Below are 21,071 nucleotides of genomic sequence, written 5' to 3'. Positions count from 1 at the left end.
ACAGAGACAGCTGACCTCAGCTGATGGGAGCTCATGGACTCTGGCCTGTCAGCTGGGGAACATGCATGGGACCAAGCTAGGCCCTCTGAATGTGAGCAACAGTTATGTGGCTAGATCTTTTCAGGGAGCCCCTGGCAGTGGGACCAGGACATATTCCGGGTGCATGAAATGGCTATTTGGAACACGTTTTATTTTTAACAAACACAGAAGATAAACAGAATAGTACAGTGGAAAGTTCTTTGGGTCAGTGGTGATCTTGGAACCTAGGTACAACTCCCAGGACCCCAGGGCCCAATCGGGACAGCTAAAAGCAACAGTGGCCTCTATGTTAGAGGAGATGAGCAGCTGGTTGGAGTAAGAGTGTGCATCCTGCTTTTTGCTTATGACACACGAGCCACAAGCCAGAAGCAGCCAGACAGCGCCTCTCACAGAGCTCGAATGATTGGCACAGTGTAGGTGGACACTGGTGACTAAGGATGGCTCTCACTATAACACTCCCATCTCACCTTCGGGCACTGAGATTTCCCAGCACTGACACTCCACATGTGACATGAAAACCTACTGCCATTAAGCCGTTAGTCTGAGTGCATGGAGGGTATTCCAATTGCCTGCGTGGGTAACAAAAGAATCCTAGTGAGAACAGAATGAAATCGCGGATTTCCGCTCTGATGGAGATTAAACAGCCTCTGATGGAGAGAATGGCTTTGTATATTAACTTCAGGGAACTTCAGGGTCTCACCACCTGAAGAGTGACACCTGATGCCTCAATTGTAGGGTAATAAATCTCCAGCCAGCAGCAGATCTCGAGTAGGCTACTTGGGCGGTGAGAAGAATCATATCAAGCCCATAAACGTCTTCCTTTCTGAGGACTGAGATGCCATCTCCGGGCACTTATGTCTATGTGAATGGAGGATTTAACTCTTGAGACAATTCAAGTTTGGTGAAATGATGAGTCGTTGGCCTTTGTTGACAAAGCACCCCATGATGAGGGCTGTTGTGATCTGAATCAGCAGCAGCAAAGGTAACAACATGGCTGGAATTAAGTGGTAACCGGAACTTCAGACGTAGGCCCCCAGAAAAGGAATTTCTCCTGGAGTTGTTCTTTTCCCTTTTGAAGGGAATAAAGAGAGGAAACTGGGGAAATATAAGTCAGGTGACAGCAAAAAGTCTCTAGTTAGTCCTTTATTCCCCCAGAGAGTGAAAGACTGAGCAAATGTTGAAAAGAAAGCTATGATTGGTCGGTATAAGTTAGGGTTTATAGATCAGGGCAAAGAGAAGCTTGTTTGACCTTAACTAACACAATGACAGCATGAAAAGAGCCATTACATTTCAGAAACACACCTGTAAGTTTATAAAATAGCAACTGCCGGGCCAGCAAGATGGCTGGCTCAGCAAGCGAAGGTGTTTGCCACCAAGCCTAACAATATGAGTTCTATCCCCAGGACCCACACGGTGGAAGGTGAGAGCTGACCCCTGCATGTTGTCCTTGGATGCACAAATGCACTATGGCATGTGTGTGGCCACATGACTATGTGTGCACGTGCACACAAATTAATACATGTAATGAAAGGTTTGAACAAATTTGGGGGACCGCTAGAGAGAAGAATGGACCTGGGGCCATGTATTGAGTCTCTTTGCTCATGCTTTGCCCATGCAAGACCACGTGGAAGGGAACATTTTTCTGACCTGGATGCATAAGGAAAGGCGTTTGCTTGTTTGTGATTTTTGTCAGATTTTCAAGGTCGGAGAGAACTGCTGGTGAAGACTGAAAATTTATAAGAGCCAATGAGAGCCTGGTCCATCCTCAAATGGCTCAAATTCCCAAGAAAACATGCTACATTTCAAATAGAAGTCATTCTTTATTTAATCAATCTGCTATTACAAGCGAGGCTGTATATTACTGTTGAACACTTAATAACCTTGTAAATTTAACATCCTAGTGTGGTTTTATTCAAAACGGGGACCATGTTTATTATTTGGGAACATGCAGAGGCTCCTATTGTCAGCCTTCCAGGTTGTATCAGGGAAGTGAAATAAAACATAAAACCATATCATCATGATTCAATCTTCCTTCCCAACCAACTAAGACAAATCTGAACAAGAAAAGGCATGCTCTGCCCTCTTCGGCTGTTTTCACCGGCCTCCAGTGGGCTGCCTAATGGTTGCATTTTTCAATTAACATTGCATAGATATGGGTCACGAAGGGTTCTTTTTGACATGTGTGTCCTGAAAGGGACAAAGACGTTGCAGTTATATAACACATCGATGCACATGGTCATCTTACTGTTTCAATAAGCAGTTAATCATTCTTTCCAAAAGCCTCTTAACCCTGCTCATTTTCCACAAAGTAATGAGTGCTCCATTCCTCGGGAAATACTCTTAAATGGCTGCACAGCACAATATAGTTACACAGTGTATCTATTGTCCTGGGAGTACATTTTGTTGTTACTGGACTTAGAAAAGCATGGAGATGATTCTGAGATTGAAATCCCTGTCCCCAGATGTTTGATTGCCTAAGTGCAGGCTATATTAAGCAACAGAAAGCAAAACAACCCTTGTGGTTTCACGGACGCCCGATCACTGCTCGGGCTCGCTCATAATCCTCCGAATAAGATCTAATTTGTTTCATCTGGCAAGGAGGTCATTTCCAGCCGCTGACCTGTGCGAGTACACTGAGCTGATGGTCTGAACTGTTCCTCACGTTGAACTTGGACTTGCTTGGCACAGGCAGACCTCTGGTGTCCTCTGCATGGGGTTTTCTAAATACTGAGTTAACATAGGCCTGCACCTGTTGGCGTAGATGTCTACTCTTCCTCTGTGCATCTCTTTGGAGGTAACGCTTTTCTTTCTCCCATTCCCAATTTTGTGACACCTTCCCACATGGCTTGCCAGTCAGAGACCTAACACAGAGGCTGTTTGAAGCTTTCAAGCTCCTTCTGGGCTCACAATCTAACATTTCCTCGGCCGCTCGCCACCTAATCGCCTGCCATTAGGAAATCTGTACTCTCTCCTTTTCAGCCCAGGCCCACTTTCCTAGAAGTTTCAACTCCCATTAAAACAAAAAAAAGGATTAGTTGAAAATTTATGAAGAGTACTCATCTTTTAATTTTGCCTTAACTATAATATCTTTTTTAGAATTACCAAGAACATTTGTCTCAATATGAAGACAGAAAATCAGGCAATGTCCCAAGAGGTCACTCTTCCAATGCAGCCAATGGGCCACAACCTTCCAGAAGAACAGGCAAGGCCAGGGTTCGGAAACAGAAGAAACACCAGAATAGCCTGAAATCTCTTGGGACCAAAGAGCTCCTTTTCAGTCAAAAAAGCCAGAATTACCCTGTCCAACAAGCACAAAACCAAAGGCAGCCTACGGATGCCTCAGCAAAGCACGGGATGACCACATATATGAACTCTTCTAACACCGACTTACAGGACTCCAGAACACTCACCCACAATCCCAAAGTCACCTCCGACATGTTCGTTCCACCCAAGCAGGCTTTCGACAGAGTATTGTATAAAAACTCTGTCTTGGGGCTGAACACTAATAAAAAAAGAGGGCACAGACATGAAGAAGAAGAAAAAAGCTCTTTGTCTAAGCAGCAGCCCATCTACATGCTTTCTGATATGGATCTGCAAGACGTCAATGAACTTTCTCACAGACACACGTCCCTGAGCCAGAAAGGCCCTCCGTCTGGTTATGACATGAACACACACAGGTCAACGAAGATCAAGAAGCCATCCAAACAACCGCAGGCAGAGACAAAATACAAGAACATAGAGATGCTATGGTGAGAACTCTCTCTTTTAATTTCAAAAAAATTATTTTTCTTAATGTGAATGTACATGTGGTTTTGTGTGTGTGCATGTATAATGTTGGTGTGTATATATGTATATATATGATATATATATATATATATATATATATATATATATATATATATATTAGCTTCTAGACATGCATGTAAGCAAAACATCCAGACACATAAAAAGGGCTGGGTGTGGTGGCTCATGACTCAGGAGGCAGAGGTAGACAGATCTCTATGAGTTCAAGTCCAGTTTGGTCTACATAGCAGGTTCCAGGCCAGTAAAAGCTACATAGTAAGACCCATCGTAAAATAAATTTAAAAAAATAAATAAAACTTAAATTTAAAAGATAGAGTAACTATCTCTGGCAAGAGAAATCAAGGTTATTTTTCATTCTTTCTTTAGCGTTAGAATTGTTCAAGTTCCCTACATGTAGATGCATTACTTCTTTTTTTTTTTTTTTTTTTTTTTTTTTTTGGTTTTTCGAGACAGGGTTTCTCTGTGTAGCTTTGCGCCTTTCCTGGAGCTCACTTGGTAGCCCAGGCTGGCCTCGAACTCACAGAGATCCGCCTGGCTCTGCCTCCCGAGTGCTGGGATTAAAGGCGTGCGCCACCAACGCCCGGCTTAGATGCATTACTTCTATAAGAAAGAAAAAGCTAGTTTTTAAAGTCACTTCAAGAGACCATCCCTGATGCTCCTTTACAAAACGTGCTTTCTGGACACCTGACATGTGATGACTTTGATGCTGAAGTGCACAGAAGGTATGTGCAGTGTGACACAGAGTGCCTTCCATGAGCTTGTTTTCCAGGCAGGATGGAGAGGCAACTTTACATATAAATCAGTAGGGAGACAGGTGCGCTGTCAGATGGTCCGGGATACACACTTAGTAAGGGTCTGAGTCGTCCACTTCCTGCAGTGACAGCGACAGCACCTTTGTTGTCTTTTCTCTGGCTCTAGGGGGCTGATTTCCACCCTTTTGTAATTGTAACTAATATTTAAGTTGGGTGTGGTTGTGTGTCCCCCTGTACTCTCACTACACAGCAAGCTAAGGAAGAAAGGTACTGAATTCAAGGGCAGCCTAGGACTGCATAGCAACAACCTGACTCCAAACAGGCACACCATGCAAACCTAATGTCTAGAGTTCCATCTCCAAACATTATCCTCTGACCTCCACACATGCACTGTAACACATGTATATGTCGTCCTTTACACAGGCATATATTCTCACAACATGCACATACATGTGCACTTGTGCACACGCACAGCCACATGCACAAACACAATAATAAAAATAAATAATCTTTAGTTTTTAGTGGACAGATATAGAAAATTTCTTCCTGCTAGTATTTTCCCTTGCAAATGACTTTTGTTATAAGTGAGCTTGTAATTTTATCAAATACGCCTCACCAATCCTATAATGTGATGAAATATATCCATAGGCTTTCTACTGTGATGCCATCCTTTCATCCCCAAAATTAACCCAACTTGCCATATTGGACTTTTGTTTTTGTGGTGCTGTTGAAGGAACCCAGAGACTTGCACATTTTAGGCAGGGACTCTACCATGCGCCCTGCCCCCCAGACTGGATTTTTAAAAGATTGCTCAGTTGTCTTTGTTTAGGATTTAATGACATTCATATACATGAAGGAAGACAGGCAGTTGTGTTATCAATATGCTATCAAACTAGATGTGGTGACACAGGTCCTAACTCTGGGAGACAGAGGCAGAAAAATCAGTTCAAGGTCTTGTCAAGGTCAGGAGTTCAGTTATGTTTTGAGTTCCTGGTCAGTCGGGGGGGGGGGGGGGGGGGGAGGTGGGATATGAGGAGGGACGACCTGAGCACACTAGGAGAGTGTCGGCTTTGTGAATAAGTTGAAGATTTGGCTCTCTTCGACTTTTTTTTTTATCCTCTGGTCCAGTTTACAGGCAATCAGAATTACATGTGACACAAAAGGTCAATGGAATTTTTCCGTGAAACTGTTTGGATCAAGGTTGTTTTGTCTGGCCTTGTTTTTGTTATTGTCTGTGAGCAGATTTGAAGCCCCTACTCATTATTATAATGACTTTTAGTCTTCACAGTGTTCCTGTTTCACCTTTGGTCAGTCTGACAAATTGCATTTTCTAGAAAAAAAAGTAGCACTTGTGTGAAGATGTACTACATTAAAGTTTTCATTTCAATTGTTCACATTATTTGAAATCTTTTCTATATGTAGTCATGTCCTTATTTTCTTTTCTGTTATTACCTTTTCTCCTTTTGAGTGGCTAGGGGGACAGAATTTTACTGTGTCATCCTGGCTAGGGCCTAACAGTCAGCGTGTTACCCAGGCTGTCCCCAAAGTCACGGCAATCCTCCTGGCTCGACTTCCCAAGTGCTGGGATTTGCAGGCCTGCACCATCATACCAGGCTGACATTTCTCAACAATTTTTCTGATTGTTCCAGAGACCTGCTGCACAGTTGTTCTGAGGACACTCTTGGTCTTTCTCCTGACTGGATTTCTATCTTTCTTTCTTTCTTTTTTTCCAGAATCTCACTTTCCTTATTTTGCTGAACTCATCCTCTAGTATTTTTGTTTGAACGAGAAATGTGATGGCAGAGGACAGGTGTCTCCCTGTGGTGTCTTGCATGTGCTTTCTCCATGACAGGGCCTGTCCTACCAGGACGGAGCTAAGGATGCCCCTTGACTCCATCCCTCATACAATTTCCCTTTGCCTTTCTCCATCCCTCCTTGTCTCCCATACTTCCCACACTCATTCTACTAGAGAGCTCCGTCCGCTGCCTGGAAGCTAAGCATTCTGGGACTTGCACCACGGACACTGTTTTCATTCTGCCTGTCTGAGTGACAGCTGACGGAGTCGTGCAGAATTCTAAGTTAGAAACCACTTACCCTCAGAGTCATCTTCTTGCTCCCAGCGTGACTTCTGCACGATATGAAGCCACCTGATTCCAGATCCCTCGCACATGGCTGTTCATGTTCTCTCCAGGAGCTGTAAGATCACTGTTTCTATAGGTTGTGCCAGCTCCTTTGAACCTGGAGACTTGCCTCCTTCTGTTCTGGGAAAAACACAGAAGGGTCTCATGGGCCGTCTCTTCCCATCCTCTCCATCATCTGTCCACGCTTTCCAGTAGCATGCCTTACTTACTCCTTCCGGGGCTGCTCTGGGTGGTGCCGTGTGGGCCCTGACTTCCACCCTTCCTGCTCTGGTGCGTCTCAGGGTATATCTTTGCTGCTGTGGCTATCTTCTGACACGCCTCTTTCCAGGAAAACAGCATCATTCCTTCCTGACATCCTACATTCTCAACAAGGTACATGGCTGTGAGAGCATTTTGTTTTGTTTTTTGTTTTTTGTTTTTCGAGACAGGGTTTCTCTGTGTAGCTTTGGCTCCTTTCCTGGAACTCACTCTGTAGCCCAGGCTGGCCTGGAACTCACAGAGATCTGCCTGCCTCTGCCTCCCAAATGCTGAAGATTAAAGGCGTACACCACCATAGCCCAGGACACTTTTCCTTTTTTTTTTTCCTTCCATATTTTTGGGTATTTTGCCTGTATGCATATATGTGCACCAAATGTATGCAATGATCTCAGAGGCCAGAAGAGGGCATCAGATTCCCTGAAATTGGAAGTATATACAGTTGTGAGCTGCCAGGTAAGTGCTGGGAATTGAACCTGGGTCCTCTGAAAGAGCAGCCAGTGCTCTTAACCTCAGAGCCACCTCTCCAGAGCCCTGCACTTTTTAAGTGAGAGCCTTTTTGACAGTTTTTAAGCTTTTAAATTTCCTTAGTTTCTCTTTCCTCTGGGTTTTGGTTGGTGCTGGTGGAATTCCCTCTCTCTCTCTCTCTCTCTCTCTCTCTCTCTCTCCCCCCTGCTCTGCATCTGCATCAGGGCTGCTCTTGCTTGTCTGACAATCTGAAAATCACATTGTATTGGGAGCTGAGTGACAGGCCCATTGACATCGGGTTGCTGGGGGGGGGGGGGGTGATCAGTGGGGACCACTTGATGGAAGACTCCTCCTGCCAGATCCGTGTCTTTTTCTTGGGGGTGGGGGGTCTGATTAATTTCTGTCCCTGATACCTCACAGGTACAAGAGTATTTTTATTTCTTCAGAAATGCACGTCTCCAAGGTGTGGAGCTTCAGAAAAGGCAGTTGCCTCCCTCCCGGCGTGGAGAAGAAAACCCCAAGACTTGCTTGCTGGCCCGTTTGAGCCGGGCATGCGCTCCGCCACACATGCCACGTTCCCAGCCTACCAGCACTAACTCTTAAACCTCAGATCCTTTGCCCCAAAGTCCCACGAAGAAAGCCACATCTTCAGCTAATCCAGAACCTGCTTTGCCTTTCATTGCTTTTTGTTTCCATCCCCAGAGATTCCCAGATTCTCTGACACATTCAACCACGTATTTAAAGAACGCTTCCTTAATTTAATCCATCATTTCCAGCTGTTGTGAAATGGGAAGGCCTTTGGGTTTCAGAATGGTGTTTGGGGTTCTGTAGTTGTTAGCTTGCTTGCTTATTATCCTGTGCTTCAAGCACTAACTGAAAGTCCTTAACAAGCCTCACCGGCTGGAAGGCTGGCTCAGCTGGTAAGAGTCGAATACTATTACAGAGGACCCAAGTTTGGTTCCCTGCACTCACATAAGATGTCTGTCACTCCGGGTGTCAGGACCTGACACCCCCTTTGGAACTCCAAGGGGCACCTGTGCACACATGTACACACAGAGAGAGACACATAAGTAAATAAATATTTTTGAGAGGGAGTTAGAATGTCCCAAGGAAAAAGAGGAGGATTTGAAGATGAGAAATCGATACATTCGTGAACCGATGAATGGTTCCTAAAGACGTCTACACAGAAAGTGGAGTTAGGGAGTCAAGTTTTATTGAAAACATGTGTGTTTTCTCCAAAGGAAATTCCGCTCTTCCTCAGACATGGAACGCATGAATGCCTCTCCAGACTCCCGGCTCGCCCAGATCATGGAACAGCACCAGCAAGCCTTGGTGCAGCTGGCGGAAGTGCAGCCCAGCGAGGGCTCCTTGTCCAGCACCACACTCCCGCCCATCCTGTCCAGGGTAGAGAGCGAATCCCGACTGGATGCAGAGAGAAGCCGCCGACACCAGACGAAGATGGCCCGCAGTAATTCGGAAGGCTACCTGCTTCAGCTGGAAAGAGGGAGAAGACACAGGAAGCACAGCAGGACAAAGGTGATAAGAGCGCGGCCGGTTAGCCTGGTCACTTTGTAATTTTGATGACAGAGATGGGCCTGGAGTGGGGCTGGTCATTATTTAGCCTCTCCCACAGCAAACTGGTCCAGGAACTAGGAACCCTCCCCTCAATCCCTCCCTATTCCCTGATTCCCTCTCCCTATCTTTCCAGAAGTTTCTGTTGTCGAGGATGCCTACTCCCGCTTTCTTTTCAGGTCATCTCAGTGAAGAGTATACACTGCAGAAGGCAATAATAATTCTGCTTTTACCCTCAATTCAATCCCCGCTTTCCTTCACCCCAGTCCCTCTCCTAAGTTGAGTCTCACACCTTCATATCTGAAAAGAGAGAATAGGGCTGAGTGAGGGAGAGCCATGTTGCCAGAGCTCCCTCGCCATCCATCACCGGTTCCTCTGCACCAGAAGATTCCTCTTGGTGTACATCTTACCTCAGCTTCTATAGGGAGTACCCAGGCCAACCAGTGGACTGAGCTGCTCTCCAGAATGGCAGCTGGTCTTTACTGAGTTCTTCATCTAGACATTGGGTCACCATGGTGAGTATTTTTTGTGCAATTCAGTCTCTCCATGTCTTGCTTTAAACGCAACTTTTTACATTCTCAGGAAGATCACTTGGTCCCAGCCTGAAATAATGTGCTTTTGTTTTTCATTACTATAATAAGATACCCAAGGCAAGTTATGTTATGAAGAAGTTTATTTAGCTCATGGTTCTGAGGCAAGGAGAGTGTTGCTGTTAGCTTCCACTGTAAATAAGAAGGCCTGAGTTCCGGGAATCACAGGTCGCTTCTTCCCCCAGAGAAACATGATTACATGACAGTTGGGTGCTAACGTAGTGCCTATATTACTTTCAAGTGTTTCTCAGATAAGTCAACACTTATAGACCAGACTGGGAAGCAAGCATCCTATGTATCGTTTCCATGGGGACATACGATCAGCCTTAGCAACCAACACTTCCTGTCAACATGGAAAATGTCAGCTTACTCCAGAGCTCATAGATCACCAGGGTCTAAGAATTGGACAAACACAGCTTCTCAGGAGAGAACTTTCCTGTAGTTGAAAAACAAAAGCTTTTGAACTGGGTTCTTAACTGCAGGGTTGAGAGGAAGCTGGTGGAGTCAGTCATTCCAAAGTCCTTGGTCCAGTCCCATCTCCTAGTGTCTCTGGGACTCGAGGGGTGCTGCTCACTGGCTTGCTCCTCAAGGCTTGCTCAGCTTGCTTTCTCTTGGAACCCAGGACCACCAGCCCAGGACTGGCCCCACCCCTAGTGGGCTGGGCCCTCCCACATCCATCACGAATTACGGAAACGCCCTCCAGTCTTGCCTACAGACCCATCTTATGGAGGCACCATTCTCAACTGAGGAGTTACTGACTTACCCCAGTCCCTGATTCTGCATAGAAACAATCAGAATTATTCTTTCTTCCTATTTTTTAGGTGTGGTGTGATATTAAATGAAATCATGTAATAACCTCAGCTTATTCCCTAGCAAAGATTATACATCAATTAAATGTCATTTCTCTTTCCTTCCTTTTCACAAATTGAATTCATGTTGTGCTGAGAAAGGATAGAGGCAAATGTCCTGGTGACAATACATAGCACCACAATCTGAGGAGGTGGGAAGGGTGGGGACACCTTCCTGGCCCTGCCCGCCCCTTCCCAATTTCTCACCCATTTTCTCAGCCCAGTACCTTCAATCTATATCCGACAAGCACACCAGAGCACCCTTTGTCTTTAAGCCGTTCCAGAAGCTGAAGTCACTAGAACTGAGTGATTTGTATTATAGGACAGCAGGTAGTCCGGGCACCAGACATAGGGAGTCATTATCCATGTCATGCCTATTTGCTGGCCAAGTCAAAGCTCTTGGTTTCCAAGGGAATCACCCCGAATCACGGTAAAAATTTTGAGGATTTGTAAAGATAATAGGCCTGGGGGCCCCCTTCCTCTTCTGGCGGTGCCATTGAGAGTGATTTCAGAATACAAGGCATTGTCCACGTCATTAAATCCAGGCTTAAGACTAAGAAATTAGCACAGCACAAGGATGCCAAACTATCAAGATATACTTCTGCTGTCTCCAGCCGCCACTTTCCTGAGTACAGGCTCAGCAAAGAGTTCTCTGGCAGATGAGGGTTGAGCTTGTATAATTAACTGGTGTTTGTTGTCACAGACAATCTGGGGCTTGCTGCTTGGCTGCCCCTAAAAAGAGGTTTATTTGGATTAAGTTTAGTGACCACAGAGCACATATCCTTTGCCCACTGCTCCCCGGCATCCAAGGCATTGTTTTTCTCTTGTTTTTCAGTAACTTTCTCAGTTTTATACATCTGAGGAATTTTCTAGAGACTAGGTCTTCAGTGTAGTCTCCTCACCCCCAGCAGGGTATAACATTTCAGAATTGAAACAAGCCCTCAAAGATCAGCCAATGTCATTTCAATTCAGGTGTACTCCTTATACAGTGACAGTCACACACACTGCTAGAGAGAATGATGAATGATTAGTAGAAACCTTGCCCCCAGGAAACTCCAGTGTTTGAGGGGCCAAGGCCAGTAGGTGTCAGTGGGTATGCGAATTTTTTTGTTTGTTTGTTTTGTTTTTGGGTTTGGGGATTTTTTTATTTTTTAAACAGGCTCTCACTCATTCTGCAGCCCAAGTTGACCTCTAACTCATGGTGGTCCTCCTGTCTCCTACCATATGCTAGGATTACAGGTGTAAACCACAAAGCCTGGGTTCATGTGAGCCTTACGCAAAGACAAGTAGTGCATGTGCTTAGGATTTGTCTAGACCATGCCTCTATATTCCAATGTTCGATCCCTGTGTTCAGAGACTTAATAAGATTGTCAGGGCTGGTGTCTTATAGCTATCATTACCATCCATCATCGTCATCATCATCATCACCACCACCATCACTGTTTTGACATTGTGCTGCTTTTTCAGTCTTTAAAAAAACCAAGGAAGGGTAAATGAAAATAACATCTAAGGATTGTTTGACTGTAAAAGACTATTGAAGAAGCATTAAGTAGCTTAACTGCCTAGGGCTAGAGGTGTGGGGACTGGACAAGGACAGTGAGGATTAACGGGTACTGGAGTTCTGTTTTGTTTTTTTTTTTTCAGAGTGATGAAAATGTTGTACAATTGGATTGGGCAATGCTTACACAATTCGGTGACTATCCTAAAAACCACTGAATTGGACAGCTTTAAATGAGTGAATTTTGTGGTATGAGCATTGCATCTCAACAATGCTGTTAAGACTTTAGATGGAGAGAGATCAAACAGAATTACAGCGCTGAGCTCCTCCTCATTACTTGCGCCAAACTTAAGCAGATCCAGGATTCTCACCGCCAGTCACCCGGAACAAACTCCCCTAGGAGCCACCTCCATCCCCTGGGAAATGTCGTGGTGCTCATCCTGTAAAGGGATCAGCAGCCATGGGGATGGCCCATTTGGACCACGTGCTCTCTCTCTCTCCTTGTCTATATGGAATGCTAGACCCTTGACTCTGATTTTTTTTTTTTTTTTTTTTTTACAATAACCTTGATGCTTGCTAAAGTTGCTAGCAAGGAGAGTGGCTGAAGATCAACACACAATTATCCATGCTTCCTGGCATGTCCTTTGTGAATTGGTAGCATGATTAAAAGTTAAGCTGCACCAGGGCTAAAGATGAGGCTTCTACCCACTGATCATTTCTTTCTCATCGTCTTTGGGCAAATTGGATTTATGGCTTGGATACGAGTGGTGGTTTATTTATTTACTTCATTTTTCTTTTAACCTTTTTTTGTCCTTTTTTTTTTTTTTTTTTTTTGCTTCAGCAAATGGACCATAATTTAGTGATTGCAAAAACATGACACAGAGGGCACCTTTGAGAAGAATGGATAAGTTGTCTACGTTCACTCAACTATTAAAAATGACTCAAGTTGTGAGAGTGTGATAATACCCCACCTTGTAACCAAGGTTTGTAACGGGGGCCATCTCATTGTTCAGTGGGAGCAGAGATGCCTTAAATGTCCATTAGATCTCAATAGTCATACTTCCACCAATTTATCTCTAAAAATAATCAAACTAGCATAGTGTTTACCTCTGTGGATCTTCAATGGACAACATTTAGAGTAATACAACATTTAATGACACTAAATGATAGAATATTTGTCTAAAATTCACATTTTTGAAATCCACTTGATGTCAGAAAAGTAAAGTGAAATACCAAAAAAATTAAAATATTTGTAGTATATGAATACTTTTATAAACATATGAAGAAGGGCCAGCAAGGTGGCTCAGTAGATAAAGATACTTGCTGCACAAGCCTAATGATGTGCGCACACAAATAAATACTTTTAAATAAAAAATCTTTAGTATTAAAAAACAAACAGGAGTATGAACAAGCCAAACATCACCACACAAGTGGCATGTGCCTGTAATCCCAACACTGGGCTGTAGAATTGTAAGGACAGCCACGGTTACATAGCCAGACCCAGCCCTCCCCCAACAAAAAAAAAATGTAAAAACATATGATGGACAGGAAGCAGACAGGAGCAGATGTAGTGCTGTTATCTTGGTAATGACTGTTTTCCTAAAGATATATTATTTTGGAATATCCTTCGATGAGCAATAATTGCCCTGTCCATTTTAATGTTATTTTTAATGATTTCAGACTAAAGACTTCCTTAAAAAGAATCTTAGCTTCTCTCTATTTTTCGACTTAGACCCACTGAGGGAGCTTTGACCATAAATGTTTAACATCCTAACGGGGCCAGCTCTGTTTACAGAGCCTTTAATCCTTGAAGTGCAGAAGTGTTGCACCTGCGTGGCACTTTATTTTGCTCCTTCTGAACAGCGACACTGAAGCCCTGGAGTGTTAGGAATATTGCCTTCCACAGCGGTGACAGACTGACCAGCAATTTCAAAACCATGGGTTCATTCTTCTTTCATACAATTAACCCAGGGGTAGGCAGTTGCTACCACTGGGGTTTCCACAGCTCCGAACATCAGAACCAAGAATTGTGTGGTTCTCCTGTTTCCCCCCTGCCTGAGGGAGTGCGGCTCCAGCTGCAGGAGCCCATCCACTCTGGGGGTGGGGATAGAACATAAAAAGCGAGAGGGCAGTTGCCACGCCAACCCGAATAAAAAAGACGTAACTGCTACCCACCAAACTCAATTATAGCTTACCAGCCAGAGCTCTGTGATGGGGAGGTTGGGGGGAAAGAATCGGTCCCCACATCCGTGGGTTCTAGAAACAGTGTACCTCTACTGAATGCAACAGACTTTTTCCAGAGTGACTGTCTGAGTAGTGCTTACATCACGCCAGGTATAAACAATCCAGAGATGAAAACAGCATGTGGGCCATGTGCAGGTTATAGGCTGATACTGCTCCTTATATAAGGGCCTTGAGCATCTAGACTGATATCCACAGGATGTCCTGGAACCAAATGCCCAGATGATAAAGGACAACTAGCTGTAGTGGACCGGGGGCTTCTACAGTGGGAGGGGTCAAGGGAAAAGCCAGGGCAGCACCCTTCAGTAGCAACCGTGTTGGGATGGTTGGTACAGTGGGTACACAGCTCATTCTTAGGGCCATGGACGTACACGAAGTGATTCTAACTAATTTGACAAAATGTTTTCGTTCATCTGATGATCATTGCCAAGCTGTACCTCAGAAAAGGCTCAGCAGATGTATGGCCCATCAGGATGGCATCATGGCTCAGTGGTTAAGAGCACTTGCTGCTCTTATAGAGGACCCAGGTTTGGTTCCCAGGACCCACATGATGGCTCACAACCATTATCTCCAGCTCTTGGAGCTCCAATACCCTTTTCTGACTTCTTCAAACACTGCACACGTGTTGTCTGCATACCTACATGTAAAACAACCATACACACACAAAAAAAATATATAAAAAATTAATTTTAAAAGGTATATGGCCTATATTAGAACTTAACATAATTAATAGGAACTTTAAAATACATGCACACATATACACAAAATTATTCTGAAAACTCTTGGAAAGCCTACTTATACCTCTTAACAGTTTTGGTTGTATTCTTGTGAATTTTTGTCTAAATGGTGGCATCAGTTTATACCAGTGTAAGATTTCAAAGCCATTATGACTTGCCAATCTTGTTACCAGTGTGGCCTGTAATCATTTCGTCTTAATCTTTGATGGTTTTACACATAAAAACTCTCTGTCATTGTTTAGAGTGTGTCCTCACTTTCCAGACATCAGCACATGAGTGCTTCCAGTATGTGTATGAGCTCTCTCTACACAGAGAACTGGAATTCATTATTCCTCAAATAAGACAATGGATTATTTATTATCAAATTAGTAATGTTTTACTATATAGATTTGTTTGTTTTTAACCATTCAGTTTTGTGTTATATTTGGAGTCTGAGTCTCAGTGGTTATTCTGAAAAAGATTAATTTTACAATCCAGTAAAGCTCTTTAGAAGCAAGCCACAATCATTTTATTTATTTATTTATTTATTTATTTATTTATTTATTTATTTATTTATTTATTTATTTTTGGTTTTCGAGACAAGAGTTTCTCTGTGTATCACTGGAACTCAAACTCACTCACTAGAGCAGGCTGGCCTCGAACTCACAGATGCATCTGCTCTGCTCCTCCACCCCATCCCCCAACCCCAGTGTTAGGATTAAAGGCGTGTGCCCCCACACTCTGTAATTGAGAGTGACATACAGTTAGGTAGTATCACGCAGGTGACACCCCTCATTTTTTCCACTCTAAGCACAAACTTAACTTTGCCCTAACATAGTTACCGCTATTGTTCTGGTTAGTTTTTGACAATCTGACACAGCCCTACACATCTGGGAAGAGGAACATTGGTTGAGAAAACTGCCTCCGTCAGACTGCCTGTAGGCAAGTCATAGGCGTTTTCTTGATGGCTAGATGATGATGATGGGGGAGGAGCCAGCTGACTGTGGGTGGTGCTCCCCTGGGCGGGTGGTCCTGGGGCGTAGAAGAAAACAACTGAGCAAGCCCTGAAGAGTGAATCGGTAAGTAGTTCCTCCATGGCTTTGCTTCCGTCCCTGCCTGACTTCCCTTAGTGATGCAGTGTGGAAATAAGATGAAACAAGCCCTTCCCTCCCCAGGTTGCTTTTGGTCATGGTGTTTTATCATGACAGTAGAAAACCCTAAGACAAGTCACTGAAACCATTCCTTTGGCGGTGTCTCTCTTATCCTTTCTAGAAAGTGGAACTAAACTCGTTGAGGAGTTGAAAGAGGAAAGGATTTGGTTCCCCCACAAGGGCAAATGGTCAGTCCAAGCTCCGGTTTTTGTGTGGAAAGCTGCAGTTTGGGGTCTATCTGGGCTAGCCTCAGGTCACAGCCTCACTCTGAGGCCCTGTCTGCTCAGGTGTGTGATGCTAGAGTTACAATGTCAAATTCTAGGTGCCCTTCAATTTTTCCAAAATCACACTAACAGAACTCAATGAATGTCTCAGTGGGTCTTGCCGAGGCTCAAATGCTTTGAGTATTGTGAATGAATAAGAGTTGTTTTCCCATCCCTAAAACTATCTACTATTCCAACAACGAGCTGTGAAATTTTCAAGTTGCAGTCACATGGCTTGTCTTGTGAATGTCTTGGAAGGCAGTACTCACCCCACTGGACAGGGACTTTCTGAAGCAGTGTGTTTTGACCGCCATTTGTGAGGAGTCGTTTGTGGTTTTGGAAACCGCTTGACTGGACATCATGGTAACTGCTGCCTGGGGAGGAGAGGTGTATTACATATGCTTCAGTTAAAAATGTTTACCAAAGAGCAAACTATCACCTTGAAATTGCTTATCCTTTCAGAATTTCAATTCCTTTTATTGCAGAAGTGAAAAGGTCAAAACACATACAACTACAAATACCAAATAGACAATGACAGGTAACTCCCATGAAGCCAGCACCCTTGCCGAGAAATGCGTTCCTTTACCCGTACCTTCTGCCAGGGCTTCTGGCCTTCACTGTCTTTCTTCCCTATGCTCATGACTTCTTGGAGGAGACACTGATCCCTAAAAGAAACGGTTTCTGTGGTTGTATTTTCAGAGTTCCAAGGTGAAAGGTTATCAGAAAAAGGAAGTGAAGCTTGGAGGCCTGGGACCTGACTTGGAGTCCGTCAGAGACAAAGTAAGTGGCGTGTGGCATTTTCAGACTTGGTGCCCTCTACCTGTCCTTAGCAATAGGGGGTAAAGATGCACCCCAGCACCAAACCCCTCAAAAAGAGCCATGCTGACACAACAGAGACCCAGATATTCCTGCTACAAAATAAAAAACCATTGTCAGCTTGTGTTATTTTATGCACTGCCCTTCAGTTAGATCTGAAAGCCTCCCCCCAGAAGAGTGGGCACATGAATGTGGAAAGGGATGCATGTGCTATGTGGCTCTTGGTCTCCCTGATAGAGTTGTCTTGATAACTTTGAAGTGGCCACAGAGAAGACACTTAGGATGCGAGTTCCCCAGCCCCTAAGAAGTGCATCCACTTTATTCTCTTTCCTCTAGTGAAAGGAGATCTTCATGTAATGTGTTTGAACTGCAGTTGCACTCAGGCATAAAAAGAGTAGAGTTCAAAGTTGCAAGCAAAAATGAAAATAAATTGGGTAAATGCAACAAAGAAGAGGCTGAATAGGATTTAGCCTCTGTTAAGAGAACACTGGTAGTGCCGCTCCACTCACGGTGGATTCTCCAGGGAAACATTAACCAGTTCACTGCCGCCACCTTATGCAAGCCACCCCGCCCCCCAGCTGCCCACCTCGGTAAAACCAGTGTCACCGGGAGAATTAGCAGAGATTAGCTCACTATACTCCATTTCTCCGAGCAGATGCAAAAATTAATACAGCAAAAAGAATACGCGAAGCAAGTTCAGGAATACAACACGAAGACACTGTCCCTCCTGTCCAAACCACAGGCAGCAAAAACTGAGAGGAAATCAGTGCTCTCCCGGCAGAAGGTAAAAAGCTCGTGTGGGGCATTCACTGCTTCAGTCGGAATTAAAGGATACTTTGGTCACCACCTAACCTCAAAAGATGTGTTTGGAGCCAGGCATGGTGGCGCGCGCCTTTAATCCCAGCACTGGGGAGGCAGAGGCAGGTGGATTTCTGTGAGTTCAAGGCCAGCCTGGTCTAGAAAGCAAGTTCCAGGACAGCTAGGGCTGTTAACACAGAGAAACTCTATCTGGTGTGGGGGTGGGGGGTTGGAGTTTGGAACATAGGAGACGTATAGTAACCACCATTTCTGCACTTATATGTTATCCACAAATACACACACACACACACACACACACACACACACACACACATACACACACTACTGTTAGGTCAGTATGTTGTCTTGGTTTTGTCACATGTCAAAATAGCAAAGTGATATCTCATCAGGAGTTAGCCATCTGGGTTAACTATTGATTTCATCCTTTATAATTAAACAACTTTCGAGGAAATTAGCATGCTCTCATTGTTCATGCAAAATAAATAAATAAATCCCTCATTGTTTCTTTTAAGTTCATTTCTCTGTGCTTTTCCAGAGAGAGTATATGGGTTCCTCTGGTGGGGGGAAAAAAAAGATTTAAAGCAATGCAGAATGTCTGCCCTCTCAGGCGTCATCATCTAACGACGAGTCAGGATGGGAGTGAAATGTGTACTGTGGAGACACACTGCGCCCTGCCTCAGCTCATCCGTTCAGTCCTATACAGCCATGGGGACTCCTTGCAGGAGGAATGTGCTCTCCTTTGGTGCCCTTAGGAACGTGTGCTGTGTGTTCTCTCTCACCAACCGTCACATTTATTCCTCCTCAGACCTTGACAACTCCATTTTCCTCCCTGAGTGTCCACGGCACCATTTCCTTCTCTCTCCAAGCCATCACATTTTCATGCAGATGTTCACGGTGACAGATCTGTTGAGAATTCCCATACCTTTCTCTTACATGCGTTCAGAACATGAACATTTCATGTTTTGGTGTTTTTCCCCCATCTCTGATAATTGAAAATACTGTCCATTCCCATTTCGGCTGTCAATAAATTCTTATTAAAATACAAAGGTTGGGGCTGGAGAGGTGGCCCAGTGGTTAAGAGCACTCACTGTTTTTACAGAGGACCCAGGTTCGGTTCCTAACACCCATGTGGTGACTCACAACTGTCTGCAACTCCAGTTCCAGAGGACCCTCTTCTGACCTCTGAGGGCTCCAGGCATGTACATGGTACACAGACATGTATGCAAGCAAAGTACTCATACACGTAAATCTAGCAACAGAAGCTTAAAAATGCAGAACCAGTGCAAGTCATGTTTAATTCTCTCTCTCTCTCTCTCTCTCTCTCTCTCTCTCTCTCTCTCTCTCCCCTCACTCTCTTTGCTCCTCCCCCTCTCTCCTTCTACCCTAACAAAACCAAGGGCCATGTACATGTAGGTAAAGGCTCTGTCACTGAACAGCATCCCTAGCCCAACTGGCCTCATTTTTATCATAACTTAACCTTTAAAATTTGGCATCAATTAAAAAAAAGCCCTACATGTTCAACATCTATCTTCTATAGATACACTTAAAAATACCCACTTTTCTTTCCAAGAACAAGGGGATGTCATGAACAAAGGTGAGTTTTCGTCACCTACAGTGATGGGACTTCAGTCTCCGAGTCCTTCAGCTACAAGTCCGCTCTGAGCAGAAAGAAAGGCTTGTTAGAAGTTTGGTTTTAGCAAGACTCTCAGAGAGTTGGCCAAATAAACACAGGAGAAATCTGTTTGCAAACACTTAAAAGAATCGGTCACAGTAAAAGCATCTGAGTAACCTAACAGCTGTCTACACCCAGCTCCTCTTCGCTCCACAGCAGGCTGTCCAGTGGCCAACTTGTTTAAACTACGCATTGCAATGTGTGATCTGCACCTTCCATTCGATCGCCATTTCTGCCCACAGTAGAGTGATCTCCATCTCTCTCATAAAGCTCTCCTAAGTCTAACTTCCCACTTTAAATGGCATTTTTCTTTCTCTGCCCTCAGGCTTTGGAATACGCTAAGACCATCCCCAAACCCAAACCACCAAATCTGACTGACCAAGCAGCAAAGAAGAATAAGAAGTCGAGGAAGGGTGAGGGAGAAGGAAGCCTCCCGGAAATCTCCCTGCTGGAGATCCTGCAGAGCAGGCACGAGCGGGAAAAGCAGGCCGTGGCCGCTTTCAAAGTCCTTCACATCGTCTAGACGGCATTTGGTGGGGGTCAAAGCCGCCATGAAAGGGACATGGAGAACAGAAACCAAACAATTCCATCTATGCTGCGTGGTAACCTGGCACTGTCGCCTGCCCCCTCCCCTCATCTGCGCTGTGCAGAAGTTAGTGTGGGGCCCAGTCAGACACCGGACATCTTGAACCTTCTGGATATAAAAATACATATTTTTATTTATTTTCAAACCTGTTAGAATTGGGGCTAATAGAGAGCTAGACAATAAAGCCACTGCTTTATATTGGATCTTCTGGTTTGTTGAACTACCTCTGCCCTTCTTCCACAGAGTGTACAGACTTCAGGTTCTCCTTACTTGAGTTTGGCTGACCTGGTCACTGAGGTAACATGTCCAAAGTAATACTTCAGCTTTCAAGTTTCAAAAAAGTCTGTTACATAAAGTGGAAAATTTAAAGCTATGTCTAGATGTGCATATTGAAATGAGGTGAGGCGAGGAGTCCTAATTTCAATCTAACAGAACACTAAGACATTAGTCACAGATCCTGCACGTCCAGGGAAACCCACCTCAGATCACGTGATGGTCAAAGCCATCAACTCCACAGCTATGAATTTACTGGGCATCTTTTCATTATTGTGGCTCTCTTCAAATACTATCAATGCATGCACTTTGGAGTCTGCTCTGAGCGTGAATAGTCATATTCTTTTTTTATTTTTCTCTTTTGAAGCATTATCAAGAGCTCCAATCTTAAAATGACTAAAGAGCCAGCAGTGGCCACATGTGTCTGTAATCTCAGCACTTGGGAAGTTGAGGCAGGGAGGGTGGGGGGGTGTTTCAAGTTGGAGGCTAGCCTGGTCTAAACAGTGAGAGTCTGTCTCAAAAGAGCAAGAACACACTTACCAAAGGACTAACATTTACCTCCTTCCT

At 44.3% G+C, this 21,071-nt stretch overlaps 1 protein-coding gene across 5 annotated transcripts in view; it reads left to right on the top strand.

Annotated features, from left to right (window-relative positions):
• Positions 1-20,434, top strand: part of Jhy (junctional cadherin complex regulator) — a 59,444-nt gene extending 39,010 nt beyond the window's left edge. For 3 of the 5 annotated variants that reach the window (XM_006981231.4, XM_076576059.1, XM_015999726.3), the window contains exons 5-9: positions 3,136-3,788; positions 8,701-8,995; positions 17,038-17,118; positions 17,810-17,938; positions 19,971-20,434. In XM_006981231.4, the coding sequence (XP_006981293.3) occupies positions 3,136-3,788; positions 8,701-8,995; positions 17,038-17,118; positions 17,810-17,938; positions 19,971-20,168 (1,356 nt within the window). In that variant the 3' untranslated portion in view covers positions 20,169-20,434. The remainder of the gene's footprint in view (positions 1-3,135; positions 3,789-8,700; positions 8,996-17,037; positions 17,119-17,809; positions 17,939-19,970) is intronic. The other 2 variants (XM_076576060.1, XM_015999727.3) reach the window with 2 other exon arrangements.
• Positions 20,435-21,071: the final 637 nt, after the last annotated feature.

This window comes from Peromyscus maniculatus, chromosome 7 (genome assembly GCF_049852395.1).
Source record: "Peromyscus maniculatus bairdii isolate BWxNUB_F1_BW_parent chromosome 7, HU_Pman_BW_mat_3.1, whole genome shotgun sequence".
Lineage (NCBI taxonomy): Eukaryota > Metazoa > Chordata > Mammalia > Rodentia > Cricetidae > Peromyscus > Peromyscus maniculatus.
This window is presented reverse-complemented; position numbering and strand designations above follow the sequence as displayed.